A 20,755-nucleotide genomic window follows, 5' to 3' on the forward strand; every position below is an offset into this window, starting at 1 on the left:
GTCTATTCAGGCTCCCTTTCCTCCCATTCTAACTAATGCCTTACCCCTATTAGTGGCATTTTACCTGTCAAAGGCCAGGACATTAACAGATCAGAGAAAAGCCATGTATATTAAAGAATCACTTCTCCACAAAATCTTCCCCCCTCCCTGCCATGACTCCTTTCTGCATGAGCTCCCAAAGTAAGAAGAAGGAAACAGCCTCTTGGTGTTCTGGTGCAAATCACAGTGAACTCCCTGAATTTCATAGCTCAGAATGATTGATGGGGAACATGTATCTACAGCATCCCCACTAAACTCTCATTAGGTGAGAGGTTTCAGAGTAGCAGCCGTGTTAGTCTGTATCCGCAAAAAGAAGAACAGGAGTACTTGTGGCACCTTAGAGACTAACAAATTTATTAGAGCATAAGCTTTCGTGGACTAGTCCACGAAAGCTTATGCTCTAATAAATTTGTTAGTCTCTAAGGTGCCACAAGTACTCCGGTTCTTCTTTTTGCGGATACAGACTAACACGGCTGTTACTCTGAAACTAGCCTATACAAGGAGCCGCATGTGACGCCGGAGCCACAGGTTGGCCACCCCTGGGCTAGAAGAACCCAGCCCTGGAGAACCTAGGCCCTGCAGGATAGCTCCACTGGGAGGGAACTTGGGAGAAGTAGAGCTCCATATGAAAACACAAGTAGTACATTGATAGAAATACAGAACACCCTCCCTTCCCAAGAAGAGTAAACTTAATAAATGAGCATACCCCAAAGTAACAGGCAAAGCTGTAAAAAGCAACAGAGGCAAAGCTGGTAACACTACTGCCCCATTCCCACCATACCACCACCCCATTCCCCCTGCCCCCCATCCCTATTGCCCCATTGCCCCTGCCCACGTTATGCAACCCAAATCCCTACTGCCTCATTCCCCCTGTGACACCGCCCCATTTCCCCTGCCCCCCTCTATGCCCCCCATCCCTACTGTCCCATTGCCCCTGCCCACGTTATGCAACCCCCATCCCTGCAGCCCCATTGCCCCCCATGACGCCACCCCCGTCTCCTGCCGCCCTATCCCGAGCCCTAGCCGCACCCGCTCTCCACACGGCGTGGCCCCTCCCTCCAGCCGCCTCTGACCGTTACCCTCTGCGCGGTGACTGGCTGGCCGGGACCCTCCCCAGCTGCTCCTCCGCGCTCACTGCCCGCTCCCAGCCTCGCGCAGGGATCGCTTAACCCCCAACCTTCCACCCTCGCCGATTTCCCTTCCGGGTCTCGGCTGCCGCTCCTTCCGCCCCTGTGCATCGGCTGGCACCTCCCGCCGGGTCCCCTGCCTGGTGCAGCGGGAGCGAGTTCCGGGCGGCTCCGCTGGGCCTGGGCGGAGGGTTCCGGGCGCTGGAGCGGACTCGGAGCAGCGACGATGAAGAAGGAGCAGGTTGTGCACTGCCAGTTCTCGGCGTGGTACCCGCGCTTCCGGGCCCTCACCATCCGCAGGTGGGAGTGGAGCGGGCGTGGGGGCAGGGCCTGGAGGGGCTGGGCCGGGGGACGGGGTGTGGGGGCAGGGCAGGGCCTGGAGGGGCTGGGCCGGGGGAGGGGGTGTGGGGGCAGGGCCTGGAGGGGCTGGCGGGGAGCAGGATTGGGAGAGCTGGGCTGAGGGCGAGAACATGCAGAAGCTGGTGTGGGGGCAGGGCACGGAGGAGCTGGGCTGGGGTGGATGGGGAGGGCATGTGCCCAAGGATGGCTATTCTGGGTTAGACCAATGGTCCATCTAGCCCAGTATCCCGTCTTCTGACAGTGGTTGCTAGTGTCCAATGTTTCAAAGGAAATGAACAGGACAGGGCAATGTATCCAATGATCCATCCCCTGTCCTCCAGTTCTAGCATCTGGCAGTTGGAGGGTTAGGAACACCTATTGAGAGAGACTGGTATGAGAAGAGTGCATGGGGGCTGCGGTGAAAGTGTAGGGGAGAGCACTGAGGGCTAGGGAGGGTGTGGAGGCAGGACATGGAGCTTACACCTTTTCATGGTTGAGGAATACAGTTACAAAATTAATTGCATAACAAATGTTTCATTTAAAGAAACCCTTTGTGCACTTTTATTCTCCTCTTTATTCTCCTCTTTGCCCCCCCCCCCAAGAAAAAGTATTTTTGTGTGTTGGTTTGATTTTGGGAGGGGGGGGGGAGCATAAGATTGGGATAGAACACAACAACTGTGTTCATGTCCGTGTGTTTCTGTGTGTGTTTCTTCCACAGAATTAAAGGGACATGGAATGTTGTTGGGATTTTTTATTTTCTTTAGCCTTAATTGTTCTAATAATTTTTCTGCCTTTTGTTTGTTCAGTGCTATACTTCCACTGCCACAGAATGTGAAGGATTATTTGCTGGATGATGGAACTCTGGTAGTTTCAGGAAGGTAAAAATAAGTATTTTTCAAATATTAAATTTTGTCTCCCTATACGTAGTTCATCTGCATATATTTGATAATATAGGGTGGATGAAACTCAATTAAATACAGGTTTATTTTTTTAATAAACCCTTTTAAAATTAAATTTGAAAAAATGCCAACCTATATTCAGACCTAAATTTATTATATAATCTGTTAAAATCATTTAAATTAAGTAGTACTTGTTTGCTGTTACTTTTTAAAGAAAGTCAGACCTCTGAACCAGTGGAAGTTACTGGTTAAGCACCTGGAACTAGAGTTGGAAGTGCTAAACCAACTTTTGACAACAGTAGCCTCTTTTGCAAGTTTAGAGAGAATATTTTCTTCATTTTACTTTATTCAACTAATTTAGTTAAATGACTAGTTAATTCAAAATTAAGAAACCAATTGGGAGTTGGAAGAAGCAGGAAACTCTTCTGATCTATAAATAAAAACTAGGATTCAGAGGATGACATTATCTAGTTCTAAAATCTTGAAGGACATGGGGACCAGAAACAGTTAAATTCACTAATTATAGATCCTAATTCCTTTTTTACTAAATCAGTTGATTTTATATGAAAAACATATTTTGATTATTTTTTTCTTGTATGTCCAGCACAAAAATGAAATGCTCTTTTGTGTATTCTGAATTACATTTGAATATCTGTCCAAAATAAGCTTGACTCAAATCACAAGTGAAAAATCAATCATTTAGTAAATAAGAAATGTATAATTTATCATTTTCTAATATAAAAATGTAAAAATTAAGAATAAGCAACTATATATCTTAAGTTACCTTTATTCATAAATAAATGTGCATTGATATTGTATCCTCTTGTTTGGCACAAAGAAGTAACACATTTGTGTAAAGGCAAGTTGCAAATAACGTAGTTTAATGGTTACCAACTAATGAGAATCAACCTTCCTTTAGGAAAATAACTTAAAAATACAAATATAAAACACAATTAAAACAATTATTTCAGTAAAAGTTTCCTGGTTGCTAATTTAAATCATGATTAAAATCAGTGATTTCAGTTGCTTTAATTTAATTTCCATCCTGATAGGGAGGAACAAAGGGTGCTACACCCTCCCCTGCAGAAGTTGGGAATGTTGCCTCTCCTGAGGCACAAGAATGAGTTTTCCACACAGCAGGTCATTGCTCTTCCAGCTAAGCCTTTAGGTTAATCCAATCATGTTGTATTCAAAGTAATGAAATCAGATAGCATGACTGCCTCTGGAAGGAGCAGAACACTGGAGAATCCATTAAATATACAGCTAGCCATAGTTCCCCAAAATGGCGAGAAGCATGTGGAAGAGGGGAAATCAGGCCATGAATTTGTTCCCTCTCTGGCTCAGATTAAGTAGGAGATCTGGTAGGCCTAGGAGTTGTAGTAAAGAGACTTAGGCCTTGGCTACACTTGCTAGTTACAGCGCAATAAAGCAGCCCCGGGCACCCTAGCTCACTCCCCATCCACACTGGCAAGGCACATAGAGCACTCTGACTCCGCGGCTACAGTGCTACTGGTACTCCACCTGAGCGAGTGGAATAACGTTTGCTGCGCCCCCGGTGGAGCGCTGCAGCACCAATGTGAACGAGGTGTTGCATTACTGCGCTGTGATCAGCCTCCGGAAACGTCCCATTATCCCCTTAAGTCAAGTGGCCACTCTTATCATTGTTGTGAAATCGTCTGCAGGAAAGCGGAAATGCCCTTTCAAAGCTCCGTTTCGGAGAAGCTGGCTGCTTATCAGCACAGAGAAAAAGCAAACATTTACTGTTTGCTTTGAGTGAGTGAGAGAGAGGCGGGGGAGGGGGGTCTGAACTTACAAGACAGCATGCTGACACTCTCAGCACCCCAAAAACCCACTCTCTCCCCCCCTACATACACAGAACACACTCCCTGTCACACTTTACCCCACCCCACCCCCCCATTTGAAAAGCACATTGCAGTCACTTGCATGCTGGGATAGCTGCCCATAATGCACTGCTCTCAATGCTGCTGCAAATGTGGCCACGCCAGTACGCTTGAAGCTGTCAGTGTGGACAGACAGCAGTGCTTTCCCTACTGCACTCTCCGAGGGCTGTTTTAACTCACAGTGCTCTACATCTGCAAGTGTAGCCATGCCCTTAGTATGAGATGGGAGTCCACAAAAGAATAAGGCTACTTAGGCTGCCTTCTGATTAAGGTTGACTTTAAGCAGAACTAATAGTGCATATGGACCAGACAATCTCCTATGTCAATGCCATGATGGTGATTACTTGATGGTGGAGTAGGATGGAGCAGATATATTAGAGAAACAATGGGCAGAGACGTACATTTGCTTCTTGATCTCCTGTTAGTCTCTCCCTGCTGCTTCTTTGTAAAGTGATTTATTGTATGCATAAATCTTGGTAATACCCAAATTCAGAAGTCAGTCCTTGTTCTATAATTTCCTAGTTAGTACTTTGCCTTTGTTGCAGACCTAATGATTAAGAGATGTAGATCAGAAAGTTGTGCATTTTTAGAAAGTCATCCTACTGGGGGAATTCTGCACCATTGCGCATATGCCTCCCGCAGATTTTTTTCCCTCTGCGAAAAATACATTCCACCAGAGGCACTGCAGTTATGCCCACCAGGGGCTGCTCAGGCACCAGAACAGAGAGCAGCTAGCTCACCAGCAGTAGCAAACAGCAGCTGGCTGCATTGCTCACAGTGCCCAGCCTGCAGGGCCAGGTTAGAAGGCATGGGATATGGGTGGGCACACAGGGCTGCTGGGGGATCACATAGACTGGAGTTCAGAAGGGCTAGTGGTGGGGGACAAACTGGGGCAGGGGCTGAATGGGAATAGGGGTGTAGGGTCACATGGGAATGGAGAGCAGGGGAGTGCAGGGCCACACGAGGACAGAAGCAGGGGTATGGGACACATGGGGACAGGGGCAGATGTTCCTGACTGAATGGGAGAGGCTAGGGTTCAGCCAAATTCTGCATGGAGGAGGCTCCCTAACAATCCCCCTTCCCCGCCAAAAAACACTGTTCCATATTTCTTTCACCCATACCCAACAACCCCACAGGTTCACTCCCAGGCTCCTTCCCAGAAATTGTTTCCCTCTCCTTCAGCTCTTCCATTACTCCTGACTCCCACAAATCTTTGCACTGCTTCTGAGGGGTCTGAGAAATACGTTTCTGTATTGTCGTCATAGGCGCCGACTCCGTGGGTGCTCTGGCGTTGGAGCACCCACAGAAAAAAAATAGTGGGTGCTCAGCACCCATAGGGGCCCGCCGATCAGCTCTTCCTCCTTCTCCCCACCAGTGCCTCCTGCCCGCCAGTGTCCATGTCAGTCGGCTCCTCCCCCTCCCTCCCAGTGCCTCCTGCCCTCCGCAGATCATTTGTTCAGCGGTGTGTGGGAGACGCTGGGGGGAGGGGGGAGAACGAGGGCAGGGCATGTTCAGGGGCGGGAAGAGGCGGGAGGGGTGGGGCCTTGGGGGAAGGGGTGGAGTGGGGGTGTGGCCTGGGGCAGAGCAGGGGTTGATCACCCCCCAGGAAATGAGGAAGCTGGCCCCTGTAATTGTAGTTTAAATGAATTATTACTCAAGAGTTCTGTATTAATAAGCCTAGTAAGGAATCTTTGTCAAAAAACGTTTCCTCAATTTTTGTTGTTGTCTGTATTATTACAGACATACTTGCTGACAGGTATTTTGAAATAAATTGCCAAAATAATTGTAACTGGTGTGATGATATTGTGTTATTTTGACAAATAAAATATGTAGAATTTTGCAGAATTTCCCCAGGAGTAAAGTCACAGTGAGGGAATGTGAATTAAAATATTTTAAAAAGACGAAACCATATTATTTTTTTCCCCCAATTTTGAAAGGTTTTCTAAAGGATATGTATAGGAAATTAGAGTTATCATCAAACTTTTATGGCTAGGAGGGGCCTGCATCTTCCCTCTGATCCTGCATCATTATGTAAATCAACTTAGCAGCTATTATTCAATTTATGGCCAAGTTTCTGAAAATCTAAGACTCAAGGTCTGATTATGCAGTCGCTGGACATGAGCAGCATCTACTGTGGTCAGTGGAGAGGTTGTCATATACTGCTGCATAATATGATTTTTAAGTGTCTTTAAACATACAATCCTGTATAAAGTCCAGTCTTTCTGGAAGGTGAATTTTCTAAAAAGCAAACACACGTGTTTTAGACATCATCTTCTCTCAATCACGATTAGTTTTGCTTTTAAACCTGGATGAATCAGCATCTGAATCTTAGATCTGCAGAGCTGAATTGTAGTTTGCTCCATAGTATCTTTGTCAATGACTTTGATGAACAGCAGAAACTCTGTCTATACTACAGGTGCTACAGTGGCACAGCTACAATGTAGATACTTGCTACAGCAATGGAAGGGGTTTTTCTGTCACTGTAGTAAATCCACCCCTTTGAGAGGTGGTGACAAGGCCAACAGAAGAATTCTTCCGTTGACATAATGGTGTCTATACCAGGGCTTAAGTCGGCTTAACTACATCTCTCTGGGGGTGAAAAATCACACACCTGAGTCAACGTAGCGAGATAGACCTAAGTTTTAGGTATAGACCAGGCCTTAGCTGCTTGCAGTTTTTGCTCTCCAGTAACACTGTCTCACTAGCAGCATGGCAAACATCAAACCTGTCCTGCTTGCTACACTGACTTCCCACAGAATATGGACTCATAGTCATGGACTCGGTCCTTTCCCTTGAGGTGCTCAGTGATATGGGCCAAGGAACCTAAGAAATCACCTAAAGCTCTAAGATGAAGATTGTGGTCAACCACTCCACTCACTTGGCACAACGAAGCACCAACAGTCCAGCTTGTTTGTAAGGGGACAGAACTTTCTCAAGCGGTGGTCTGAGACTCTGGAATCAATTCCAATAATATCTAAGAACCATTAAAAACCTCAACTTCTCCTCCATGTGCAAGGCCTGCCTCTTTGACCTTGCCTACAAAAACACAAGCAAAGTTAAAAGCTCCCAGTTTTCCCCCGGGGAGAGGAGCAGCATCAATCCTGTGGTTTTCTAGTTACCTCATTTAATGCACTGCTGGGAGGCACTTACCATGTTGATAGGTGTGGTATAAAAATCTGAATAAAATGAGTCACAAAATATTCAATGAGTTTGAATGGTTTCAGAAGTGAAAGTGATATGCTGACAAAAAAGCAGAATGATTTTGTGACTAGGGCACTGGACTTGGGAGATCTGTCTTCTATTCTTGGCTTTGCCACTGACTCACTGTAACTGCATCACAGTGTATTGTGAGACTTAATTCATCCACTTATAAAAGCACTTTGAGATCTTTAGCTGGCAGTTATGGTGGAAGTTCAAAGTGTTCTGTCAAAATCAAACTCTCAATACTCAAGATTTCTAAGAGCTTTTTTTCCCCCCTCTCTAACTTTTGTTTCAGGGATGATCCCCCAACATGTTCTCAGGAAGACAGTGATGATGATCAGGCAGAGGAAATACAGGTTGGTACAAAATGTAATAAAACTTGTGTGAAGTCTCTTACAAAGTAAATGTATTAATACTTACCACACCTGTAGAGATCTATAGGGAGGCATAGCACTTTACAGAATAATAAAAACATGGTCCCTGCTGTGAGGAACTTAAAACTTAGTTTAGATCAGGGATCAGCAACCTTTGGCACCCGGCCCGTGAGGGAAATCCGCTGGCGGGCCGGGAGGGTTTGTTAACCTGCAGCGTCCGCAGGTTTGGCCGATCGCAGCTCCCACTGGCCGCGGTAGGAGCTGCGATTAGCCGAACCTGCGGACACTGCCAGTATTACAAACCGGCCTGGCCCGCCAGCGGATTTCCCTCATAGGCCTCATGCCAAAGGTTGCCAATCCCTGGGTTACATACATCCCGACTTCAGGGAGGGAGGAAAGTTTGCATAAAATATTGCTATTATATTTGTTTCTCACAAGGACATATCTTATTAGTTTCTTTATTAATTGGTTTTGTTAGGCTCAGAAGGAAACAGTGGAGAGACTGTGGAAAGAAGTGGGTTTTACAGGGGGCATTTGAAGGAACAAAGAGAGGCTGTGTACCAAACAGGATCAGGGAGGACATTCCAGGCAAAGGAGGCACCCTGGGAAAAACAATGTAAGCTCTTGAAGAGAAAAAGAATTGAAGCGAAGTTAGCTAACCATTGGTCTAGAACTGAGAAGTGGTGGGAATTGGACAAGATGTTGGCAGGGACAGAGCTGAGCCAAGCTTTACTCTGCACATCTCCTTGGCTTGCTTCTCTGTCATGTTCCGGTTGTAATTTGCAAAGACGACTTCNAGGGACAGAGCTGTGCCAAGCTTTACTCTCCTTGGCTTGCTTCTCTGTCATGTTCTGGTTGTAATTTGCAAAGACGACTTCAAGACTTATTTCTACAGTTAAGGACGGTAATACTGTTGCTAAACCCAAGGTTTTGTGCTGTGCATGGCTTTTCATAGCCCCATACTTCCTGAACTGTTCTGCCTCTCCCTTTTTCCTTTAGACCATTATTTTTATTAGGTCTTGTCTACACAGTGAGTTAGTGTGTGGCAAGCCGGGGTATGACTCTACAGCATGACAGCCTGCTGCACACTAACTCACTGTGTCGATTCTGTTACACCGCAGTGAAAGTTCCGGGGGGTGGCTCAGAAACCCAGCATGCTCTGGGACTTTCACTGCACTGTAGCAGGACCTACACATCAGGTTAGTGTGCAGCATACTGGTGCGCTGTAAATTCACACTCTGGCTTACTGCATGCTAACTCACTGTGTAGACAAGCTCTTATTTGCTATCTTCATTTATGTGAAGTGTTCTGTCTACAAAAACTGCACCTCTCTATATGTTGGGTGCTGTACCCACTCTCGTCTTTATGATACAAGATCTCCAGGACAGAAACTGGATTTGTTTGGCATGTTTTACCTATTGTACAATGTTATGTAGATTTATGGTGTTACATAAATAATAAATATGCTAGGACATCCAAGAAACCATTAAAAATTGTTCTATTCCTCTTTCATTTAGTGGTCAGATGATGAGAATACCACAACACTTACGGTAAGGATGCTTTATGTACCTAAAAACATGGGATTTTGTTCACATTATTCTTTCTGTAACCTGAGAATTAAGCTCATTTTCAGAAGGATAAATTTACCCATTGTTACAATTAACATGTATCAGGCCATTCCAGATTTGTAGCAGGGTGGATGTTTCTCATTATAGAACCTGGTGGAATCTCACTTTTTGTCCAAAACACACCAGTGACCGGAATCTTATTTAAATTGTAATATGAAAATCAAGTTATTGCTTCCTTTGTGGATAATCAAAAATAAAAATGGGCCAGTGTTTAAGGATCTGACTCTCACCAGGCTATAGGAAATGAACAGAAGTTCAGCACTAAATATAGCCATCTTTCATTCTTGCCACTTCCAACATGTGTCCCCAATTACATAATCAAACCTTAGGCAGAAGAGATGAAGGCCCTGTAGCTTTCTGCTTTCAGAGCTCTCCGCAACTCCAATCTCCTACACCTTTGCCATTATTTCCTCCTATGTCCCTTTCCTACGATCTGCTCAAATTGTCATTTTTCCTTCTCCTGTCTTTGCATCCTTTTTGTGCAGCCCCCTGCTCTTGAAACAGGATCCTGACTACCATGAAACAAGCCCCCTCCCTCTCCTCTTCCAAATCACTTCTGAAAAGTCCATTAATTCCACAAATATTGATGTAGTTGCACCCCTTTTTGCCTATCATCTGTGCCATGCCCATCCATCTTATTAATGTGGTAGAGCCAAAGTGTTTTGATCAGTTTTGTGGCTCCATTGTTTACTCCTGGGGGATTCTGCGCCAAAAAATTAAAAATTCTGCACACAATATTTTAAAATTCTGCATATTTTATTTGTGATTATGTTGTGTTATTTGACACCAGTTTCAATTATTTTGGTAACTTATTTCTAAATACACCTCTACTCTAATATAATGCTGTCCTCGGGAGCCAAAAAATCTTACTGCATTATAGATGAAACCGTGTTATATCGAACTTGCTTTGATCTGCCAGAGTGCGCAGCCGCCTTCCTCTCTTCCCCCTCCCTCCCTCCCCCCGGAGCACTGCTTTACCACATTATAACCGAATTCGTGTTATATCGGGTCGCATTATATCAGTACCTGTCAGAAAGTATATCTCTAACAATATAGACAACAAAAAAGATTCAGGAAATGTTTTTTGACAAATAGAGTCCTTACTAGGAATATTAATACAGAACTTTGAGTAATAATTCATTTAAACTACAGTACAGAACCGTATTTTCTGCACCTCTCAGAAGCAGTGCAAAGGCTTGGGTGAGTCAGAGGTATCGGAGGAGCTGAGGGAGAGGGAAGTAATTGCTGAGAAGGAGCATGGGTATGACCTTGAAGGTTTGTTGGGTATGGGTAGGAAAAGTATGGAACAGATTTTTCTGGGCGTGGTGGTGGGGAGGGATTATTAGGGAGCATCCCCCAGGCAGATCATGGCTGACCCCTAGCCCCTCCCATTCAGTCAGGCACATCTGCTCCTGTCCCCATGTGACCCTGCACTCCCATGTGTCCCTCCACCCCCACTCAGACACTCTCTCCCCCTGTCCCCATGTGTCCGTGCACCCCCGTCCCCATGTGTCTCTGTGCCCCCACTCAGCCAGTCCCGTTCCCCCTGTAGCTCTGCAACCCCTTCCCTCTGCCCATGTGTCCCAGGCACCCCCCTCAGCCAGTCCCCTCCCCTCGTATACATGTGTACCTGCACCCCCTGTCCCCATGTGTCTGTGTCCCCACACAGCCATCCCCCTTCCTCCTATAGCTCTGCACCCCCTCTGCCCACATGCCCCTGCACCCCCTGTCCCCATGTCTCTGTGCCCCCACTGAGCCTTCCCTCTGTAGCTCTGCACCCCCTCTGCCCGTGTGGCTCTGCATCTACCTCCTCCCTGTGGCCCTGCGCCTCCACTCCCATTCAGCTCCTGCCCCAGTCTGTCCTCCCCCACTAGCCCTTATGAGCCCTTGTCTGACCCCCCAGCAGCCCCACGCTGTGTGACTCCCCATATCTCCTGTCTCCTGACCTGGTCCAACAGGCACTGTGAAGAACGCAGGCTCTTTCTCTTCCCTATCATAGCTGGGACTTGCCAGGAGCGGCTGCTGTAGTCTAGCGCCATAGCGCCCTCTGGTGGGCATCAACTTTTCAGCAGAAGCTATTTTCTGTAAAATAATAATAATAATTAAAAATATGCATGGCACATGAAATATGTGTGCACACAGTGACGCAGAATTCCCCCCAAGAGTAATTGTACTAAGCACTGTACAAACACGTGTCCTGGACTCTCAGTAGCTTATATGTTTACTTAGAGTTTACAGCTTTGCATTTTAAATCTATAGAGACTTAAACATGTGTTTAACTTTACACTTGTGAGTAGTGTCTGTTGATTTCAGTGGAGCTACTTACACACCTGTGTCTTTTTCAAATTGGTGCCTTAGATTGTAAATTGTTCAGACCAGGGATTTTGTGTGGTGTTCGTTGCATTTTACCTTTCTAATTATGAGATCTGATTCAACAGCCAGACATTATTTGCACAGCACTGTAAACAAAACATGACACTTTACAATCAAAGAAAGTACATTCAAAAAGTGCTGTATCCAAGTTGGTGTAACTCCACTGACTTCACTGAAACTATGCCAGCTTAGACCAGCTAAGCATCATGTCCAGGCTTTGGATTGGAGTTCATCACCTTAGTTGCTCTATTTGGGTTACAGTTACAAGAGGCTCCATCAGAATAAATTAGAGGATTAATATTTGTAGAAAAGCTTATATTATATAAAGGTCAAGAGCTATATGTGTTCCGGTTTTTGAGAAATGGCAAGCTTCCCTAGGCTGGAGATAGGAGGAAGCAGGGTTAATGGTTTGGATGTTGCTTATTCTGTTTCAGTATTAAGATGTTTTGATTGTATAACTATGATTCTTTATGCTACTTAAAGTAAAACTGATTAATTTTTATACATTTATTAAGGATGTTCAAGATCCGAGTTATATGAAAACTTAGTGAGTAAAATCCTGGCCCAGTTGAAGTCAATGGCAATTCTCCATTGAACTCAGTGGGACCAGGATTTTACCTCCGATGTGTATACTTTTGTTTTTCCTCTCTGCCCCTCATGATGGTTTAGGAGATTTATTTGTCTTGAACCAATCACTGATTTTTATATGCTCTTTTAAAATATGTCTTTCTGATGTAATTACTAGGACTGTTGATTAATCGCAGTTAACTTGCACGATTAACTTAAAAAATTAATTGCGACTAATCACAGTTTTAATCGCACTGTTAAACAATAGAATACCAACTGAAATATATTAAATATTTTGGATATTTTTCTTGATTTTCATATATATTGTATTCTGTGTTGTAATTGAAATCAGTGTATATTATTTTTTATTACAAATATTTGCACTGTAAAAATGATAAACAAAAGAAATAATGAGGAGTCTGGTGGCACCTTAAAGACTAACAGATTTATTTGGGCATAAGCTTTCGTGGGTAAAAAACCCACTTCTTCAGATGCGTGGAGTAAAAATTACAGATACAAGCATAAATATACTGGCACAGGAAGAGAAGGGAGTTACCTTACAAGTGGAGAACCAGTGTTGACAAGGCCAATTCAGTCAGGGTGGATGTGGTCCACTCCCAATTATTGATGAGGTGTCAATACCAAGAGAGGGAAAATTGCTTTTGTAGTGAGCCAGCCACTCCCAGTCCCTATTCAATCCCAAATTAATGGTGTTAAATTTGCAAATGAATTGTAGCTCTGCAGTTTCTCTTTGAAGTCTGTTTTTGAAGTTTTGTTGTTGTTGAAGAGTGGCTATTTTTAAATCTGTTATTGAATGTCCAGGGGGATTGAAGTGTTCTCCTACTGGCTTTTGTATGTTACCATTCCTGATGTCTGATTTGTGTCCATTTATTCTTTTACGTAGAGACTGTCCGGTTTGGCCAATGTACATGGCAGAGGGGCATTGCTGGCACATGATGGTATATATCACATTAGTAGATGTGCAGGTGAATGAGCTCCTGATGGTGTGGCTGATGTGGTTGGGTCCTCTGATGATGTTGCTAGAGTAGATATGGGGACAGAGTAGGCAACGGGGTTTGTTACAGGGATTGGTTCCTGGGTTAGTGATTCTGTGGTGTGGTGTGTAGTTCCTGGTCAGTATTTGCTTCAGGTTTGGGGGCTGTGTGTAAGCGAGGACTGGCCTGCCTCCCAAGGTCTGTGAGAGTGAGGGATCGTTTTCCAGGATAGGTTGTAGATTGTTGATGATGTGCTGGAGAGGTTTTAGCTGGGGGCTATACGTGATGGCCAGTGGTGTTCTGTTATTTTCCTTGTTGGGCTGGGCCTGTCCTGCAGTAGGTGACTTCTGGGTCTCGCTCTGTCAATCTGTTTCCTCACTTCCTCAGGTGGGTAGTGTAGTTTTAAAAATGCTTGATAAAGATCTTGTAGGTGTCTGTCTCTGTCTGAGGGATTGGAGCAAATGCGGTTGTATCTTAGGGCTTGTCTGTAGGCAATGGATCGTGTGATGTGTCTTGGATGGAAGCTGGAGGCATGTAGGTACGTATAGCGGTCAGTAGTTTCCGGTATAGGGTGGTGTTTATGTGACCATCACTTATTTTCACTTTAGTGTCCAGGAAGTGGATCTCTTGTGTGGACTGGTCCAGGCTGAGGTTGATGGTGGGGTGGAAATTGTTGAAGTCCAAGTGGAATTCTTCAAGGGTTTCCTTCCTGTGGGTCCATATGATGAAGATGTCATCAGTGTAGCACAAGTAGAGGAGGGGCGCTAGGGGACGAGAGCTGAGGAAGTGTTGTTCCAAGTCAGCCATAAAAATGTTGGCATACTGTGGGGCCATGTGGGTACTCATAGCAGTGCCGCTGACTTGAAGGTATAAGTTGTCCCCAAATCTGAAATGGTTGTGGGTGAGGACAAAGTCACAGAGCTCAGCACCAGGTGTGCGGTGGCCTCATCAGGGATACTGTTCCTGATAGCTTGTAGTCCATCCTCATGTGGAATATTGGTGTAAAGAGCTTCTACATCCATGGTGGCCAGGATGGTGTTTTCAGGAAGCTCATCAATGCATCGTAGTTTCTACGGGAAGTCGGTGGTGTCTCGAAGATAGCTGGGAGTGCTGGTAGCGTAGGGTCTGAAGGAAGAGAGTCCAAATAGCCGGTAGCTATTTTCTTCATGTGTCAGTATATTTATGCTTGTATCTGTAATTTTCACTCCATGCATCTGAAGAAGTGGGGTTCTTACCTACGAAAGCTTATGCCCAAATAAATCTGTTCGTCCTTAAGGTGCCACCGGATTCCTTGTTGTTTTTGTGGATACAGACTAACACGGCTACCCCTCTGATAAAAGAAATAATATTTTTCAATTCACCTCATACAAGTACTGTAGTGCAATCTCTTTGTTGTGAAAGTGCAACTTACAAATGTAGATTCTTTGTTTGTTACATAACTGCACTCAAAAACAAAATAATATAAAACTTCAGAGCCTACAAGTCCACTCAGTCCTACTTCTTGTTCAGCCAATCAGTAAGACAAACTGTGATGGGATCCCCCCAGGATGTAGCCTGGGACTGTGGGACTCCTGTGCCCCCTTAACTCTCTCCATCCTGGCTGTCTCTCTCAGTGCTTTGTTAGTGACCAGCAGCAAGCCCCTCCAAGGTGCAGTGATCGTCATTAACTTTTTTAATCGTGCAATTAACTTTTTTAATCGCATGATAGCCCTAGTAATTACAGTGTTGAAATAATGTCGGTCTGTTTTTTAAACAAAGTGTATGTGTAGAACACAAAGTGCCTTCTCAAATGTCAAAGTATTTTAAAAGAAAAACTACTAAGAAAATCCATCACACATACAAAGTAAACTATTTTTTTCAAATTCAGTGAAAATAACTTCTTTACTTGGCTCATAATCTACATTCTGAACCTTACTTTGTGCCCTGCAGCAGTGGCTGTCATGGCCACTAGGAACACTTAAGAAATGCGTGACAGAGAATTTAACTACATAGAAAAGCCAGCTGCATAAACCTCACAAAGAAATCCATTTGAGCAGGGATGTATTAAAATGGAAAGGCTCTAGACAGACATCTCACATGTACTTAATGACCGTAAAGATCAAATTGAATGCTGGTAAAAGGGGCCAGATTGACAGCCCGATAGAATTCAGTCCTCTGTCCACAGGCCAGGCACTATACAGCACAGGCACATTGCCAACACAAGCTTCCCCAGCACTGGCCTGCCTTTCTCAGCAGCATGTGGCTGCAGGTCACTTGCCAGAATCATCTGGATATATCCCACTCCCACTTAATTCCCTGCCATTTCAGGGGCCTCAGGCACTGGTGTGCCCGAGTCACTTCTTTTTTCTGCGTGTGGCACATAATAGTTTAGTCCCCTGAGGGTTGTAATACACCTCTACCCCGATATAACGCTGTCCTCGTGAGCCAAAAAATCTTACTGCGTTATAGGTGAAACCACATTATATCGAACTTGCTTTGATCCGCCGTAGTGTGCAGCCCGGCTGCCCTGGAGCATTGCTTTACCGCGTTATATCTGGATTCGTGTTATATCGGGTCGCGTTATATTGGGATAGAGGTGTACTTTGGTCTAATTTCAGTTGTTGGGTTTAGTGTGTGGGTGGTGGTGGTGTCTTGTGATATACATCGGGTCAGACTAGATGATTCAGTGGTCTCTTCTGGCCTTAAATTCTATGACTATATGACCAAGGCAGTGATGCTGTACTAATGGTTATAAAAGCGGCGTGAGTGCTCTGACATTGAGAAAACACAGGAAAAATGGGTTTAAAAGACTTCTTTTGGTGTCTGACTAGTTCACAGCATGAGTTCTGCACAAAGAGCACAGCATGAGTTCTTTGCAAAGTTGATTTTTTGAAGCTGGTTTCAGTCCATCAGTTCCTAATTTCTTTTAAAGATGCTGGATGATCTAATTTTGTCCTAGGTTGTGAGCTCTCTGGGGCAAGGACTTATTTTGTATTGTTTTGGTATGGTGTCTAGTACAATGGAACTGCTCAGCAATTTTTCACAACAAGGTTAGGGACTAATGTGTTTTGCTCATGTTAAACAAAATGTGTACAATCATTTTTATTGTGAATTTCTAACATTACCGTGAATTGGAGCAGGGACATGAAATATGACCAGTTTTGCCCTAGTTCCAGAATATGGCCTTTGCTGCCTGAATTTGGCATTCTGAGTCTCTGAAAATCGCAGTTCGCACATGCTCAGTTGAGACTCGTTAGATTTTGGCTGCTAAATGCTCAGAAGATGCCATCTACACTGAGCATGTCCCATCACCTCCCAGCACCTTCATGCTGATTGGACTGCATGCCCACAAAGTGACAGAGCATCAGTGTTGCCAGCTATCCCTCGGTGAAAGTCACCGGAGGGGACCTTGAAAAGTAACTCGATGGTGCAAAAAATTGCTTGTTCAGGTTTTTGGGGGCAGGGTTGGGAGGGAGGAACTTCAAGTGTGGTTCCTTTTGAAAACTAAACAGTGCGGTAAGTAAAAACTCAAAACATATGAAGCCAAGTACAACTTAAATCATTCCACTTAAGTGGGGATTTTTTTTTTAGTGGTTTGGTGGGAAATCGTGTTGGGAGAAGCTAAAAAAGGATAAAATATTCTTGTGGATGTAAGATTTTATTTCCAGTGTGGGGTGTGAGGGGAGGAGAAAGATCTTAGATTTAACGTAGGTGTTATTTTTAAGATGCATTTTATATAAACATTGATGGAAATAGCATTTTCCAAACACTGCTTACTGTGACATCATTTATTTATTCTTCAGGATGAAAAATCTTTGGCAAATGTCCACAAGTCTTTGATATTCTTTTGAAGGGCAGAGATTTATTCCTTCCTCTGTGCTAGCCACCCACACTAGTAGTGCTTGTAGAATCGTGAAGGATTTTTTTTTTTCTATTTTTGGTGTTCTTCTATACAGTAAATCACTTATTTTTAAACAAGCATCACATTCTTTTTCAAAGCCAAAGATTCCCAGCACAGTCTATTCTCTTGGTGCAAGTTAACACATATTACTGAAGAGTGTCTTTAAGGCCCCAGCCCTACAAGCTGTTTCCCATCAGGAGGAGCCACATTGCATGAAGCCCTATTAACTTCAGATGCAGAACAGCTGGGAGATCGGGATCTGGGATTGTGTATATAGATGTTTTAAGATTTGCTCTTCTCTACAGGGATGTTGTCATGTTAAGTGATAAATATTAAAAAGTGCGTATATTTTTATATATATGTGTGTGTGTATATATGTATATATACATACACATACACACACACATATAATATACACATGCAAAATATACACACATATATATTCCTAATAAATTAAGTTTTAGTTTTGTGAGGTGTTAAGATCTGATGCATATCTTGTTATTTAACTGATTTGTTTACTTTTGCACTTGTATCAGTTTCAACACTGAAATTAGACCAGTCAGTTTTGTTTATTGTTTCACTTTCTAGCTTTCATACCTTGGCATAATGCTACAATATTTGGGTTGCAAATTTTTCAGGGGAATGTCTAAAAACCTCCCTCACCCCCAAAAAAAGACCATTTGTTTGAAATGTCTAAAACCAGCATGAAAAAAATTCTAATCTTGTCAAATGTTATTTCATTATCATCTATAGTCTTGACTTAACCTACAAGTGTCCCTTTAAAAGTTGCTTATTTGTTAGACTCGCAGTGTGGCTAGTTCTCATGATGTTATCATCAGTCTTGTGGTGATTTTTTTTTTCTAAAGCCCCAGGAATCTGTTTTCATTTAAAAAAAACAAGTAAGTGTCTAGCCCTCATTATTACAGAGAAAAGCTTGAAAACATGAACTGCAAAGGTTTAAGCATCAGAAAACAAAAACTTATTTAAAATCTCATGATTTTTGGAGCCTGCCTCATGGTTTTTGAATGGTAATACTGGATTTGCATATGAATCTATTGCCAACTGTAATTTACATCCTTAATTATATTTGTAAAGCTAACCTTTTTCCTGATTGAATGTGAATTACCTTCTGTTCTCCATTTAGGCACCAGAATTCCCTGAGTTTGCACTTAAAGTTCAAGAAGCTATCACTTCCCTGGGGGGCAGCATCTTCCCGAAGCTCAACTGGAGTGCTCCAAGGGTAAGAACACTGATTACATCCTAAATGTTTTAACAGACTTGGTTGTAATCAACTCTTTGATGTATCTGGGACGTGGGAGGAGAGTAACTGCATTGATGGAGGCTGGTGCAGTAGCAGAGTTCTCATTGGAGTGCTTCTGCAGTACAATTTGGTGCAGTCGAGTTGCACACCCTGATGTAGTACAGCATTGCATCACCCTGGTACTGTTTCATGAGCTGGAATTTATATGGGAAGAGGTACGGTATGCACGTCCTTTCCAAACATTCAGCTGTTCTCTTCATTTGATAGGTATTTATTAGTGGTTTGTAGAGAAAATAAAAATGTCTCGAATCAAGGTCTAGAAGGTATACAGCTTAGCAAGAACTTTAGTTTTACTTTGCCATGACAATTCTGAGATATATAGCTAATTTAATTGCTTTTCTTTGACAAAACAAAGTGTTATGAGATTAAAATCCCGGTGAATAGTGTAAGGGTTATTTTAAATGTAATAATCTAAAAAGGGTTTTTACTGATAGGCAACAGCCCCTGCTTTGATTATTGTGGTTTCTCCATAATTCACGTACTTCAGTATTTTTTGCTTAGAGAAAAATCAGTCTTTAAAAAAAAAAAATTCTTCTCCCCTCCTCTCCATTTCCCCATCACATCTCCCACGCCACACAAAAAAAATAAGAAGAATAAAACCTAGCTGCCTGTTTAAACTTACTGTGTTAGCAGGATATAAAATACGTTCTTCATTCTGTCCTTTTTAGTTTAAAACATGTCTAAAAATTTGACTCTTAATGTTAGCATATCGCAAAGTTCTCCTGTCAGATTCCTAAAGGGAGTTTCTGCCCAAAGGACCCAGGAAATTGCTTGGTAATACTGAAGAAAAGACTTGTTCCTATTTTGATTTGCACTGATTTCAGTATATGTCCATGCACAGAACAATACTTCATTGAGTCATGTGTTCGTGATGAGAAGAGAAACTCCTGCCAAAATCAGTTGTCCATCTTTGTAGTCCTGCTTGTCAACTCATACTTCAAAATGGTGTGCAGTACAGTAACTCCTCACTTAACGTTGTAATTATGTTCCTGCAAAATGCGACTTTAAGTGAAACGATGTTAAGCGAATCCAATTTCCTCATAAGAATTAATGTAAATGAGGGGGTTAGGTTCCACACACACACACACTAAATTTTAAACAAACAATTTAATACTGGTACACAGTGATGATGATTGTGAAGTTTGGTTGAGGTGAAGGAGTCAGAGAGTGGGATATTTCCCAGGGAATGCCTTACTGCTAAATGATGAACTAGCAATTGTCTAAGCCCTCAAGGGTTAACTCTCTCACTCTACAAGGCAGCAGGAATGGAGGGAGGGGAGACAATATCGCAGACAGACACACTGTGTGTGTGTGTGTGTGTGTGAGAGAGAGAGAGAGAGAGAGATGTGCATTTCCCCTTTAAGTACGCTGACCCTACTCTTAAGTACACTGCCTTGTTAATTAGATCAGTTTGTTGAGACCGCAGCTGCTGCCAGCAAGCTCTCTCCGTCCTGAGCCTTGTCCTGTGTTGCCCCTGCTCTATGGAAGATGGGGTAAGCGGGGTGCAGGGAGGAGGGGGACAAGTTGACATTAGCCTCCCTCTTCCTCCCTCCCCCCCGCCCCCCGCACAGCAAGCAGAAGTCTCAGGGAGCAGCTCCAAGGCAGAGGGCAGGAGCAGCACATGGCAGTGGGGGGAGGGACAGCTGAACTGCGGGCAATTGATACAGGGAACTTAGGGGAGCAGGGAGCTGATAGGGGTAGGGTTACCATATTTCAGCAAGCAAAAAAGAGGACGGGAGGAGCCCCGCCTAGCCCCGCCCCTGCCCCTCCCACTTCCCGCCCCCCCCCAGAACCCCCAACCCTCCCCCCGTTCCTTGTCCCCTGACTGCCCCCTCCTGGGACCCCTGCCCATAACTGCCCCCCAGGACTCCACCCCCTATCTAAGCCTCCCTGCCTCTTGTCCCCTGACTGCCCCAACCCTTATCCACACCCCCACCCCCAGACAGACCCCTGGGACTCCCACGCCCCATCCAACCACTCCCCACCCCCTGACAGCCCCCCCCAGAACTCCCAACCCATCTAAACCCCTCTGCTCCCTGTCCCCTGACTGCTCCGATCCCTCTCCACACTCCTGCCCCCTGACAGCCCCCCCAGAACTCCCAACCCATCTA

The 20,755-nt window shown here is 44.2% G+C and overlaps 2 protein-coding genes across 5 annotated transcripts in view; one reads left to right on the forward strand and one right to left on the reverse strand.

Moving 5' to 3' along the window:
* NUDT5 (nudix hydrolase 5) overlaps positions 1–1,292 on the reverse strand; it is a 22,643-nt gene extending 21,351 nt beyond the window's left edge. The window contains exon 1 of one of the 4 annotated variants that reach the window (XM_034764922.1): positions 1,069–1,292. In XM_034764922.1, coding sequence (XP_034620813.1) covers positions 1,069–1,277 — 209 coding nt within the window. In that variant the 5' untranslated portion in view covers positions 1,278–1,292. The remainder of the gene's footprint in view (positions 1–1,068) is intronic. The other 3 variants (XM_034764928.1, XM_034764937.1, XM_034764946.1) reach the window with 3 other exon arrangements.
* Positions 1,293–1,301: 9 nt separating this feature from the next.
* Positions 1,302–20,755, forward strand: part of CDC123 (cell division cycle 123) — a 73,987-nt gene continuing 54,533 nt past the window's right edge. Inside the window, exons 1-5 of the mRNA XM_034764909.1 lie at positions 1,302–1,466; positions 2,312–2,383; positions 7,802–7,862; positions 9,398–9,430; positions 18,468–18,563. Of these exons, the coding sequence (XP_034620800.1) occupies positions 1,393–1,466; positions 2,312–2,383; positions 7,802–7,862; positions 9,398–9,430; positions 18,468–18,563 (336 nt within the window). The 5' untranslated portion in view covers positions 1,302–1,392. The remainder of the gene's footprint in view (positions 1,467–2,311; positions 2,384–7,801; positions 7,863–9,397; positions 9,431–18,467; positions 18,564–20,755) is intronic.

This window comes from Trachemys scripta, chromosome 1 (assembly GCF_013100865.1).
Source record: "Trachemys scripta elegans isolate TJP31775 chromosome 1, CAS_Tse_1.0, whole genome shotgun sequence".
NCBI lineage: Eukaryota > Metazoa > Chordata > Testudines > Emydidae > Trachemys > Trachemys scripta.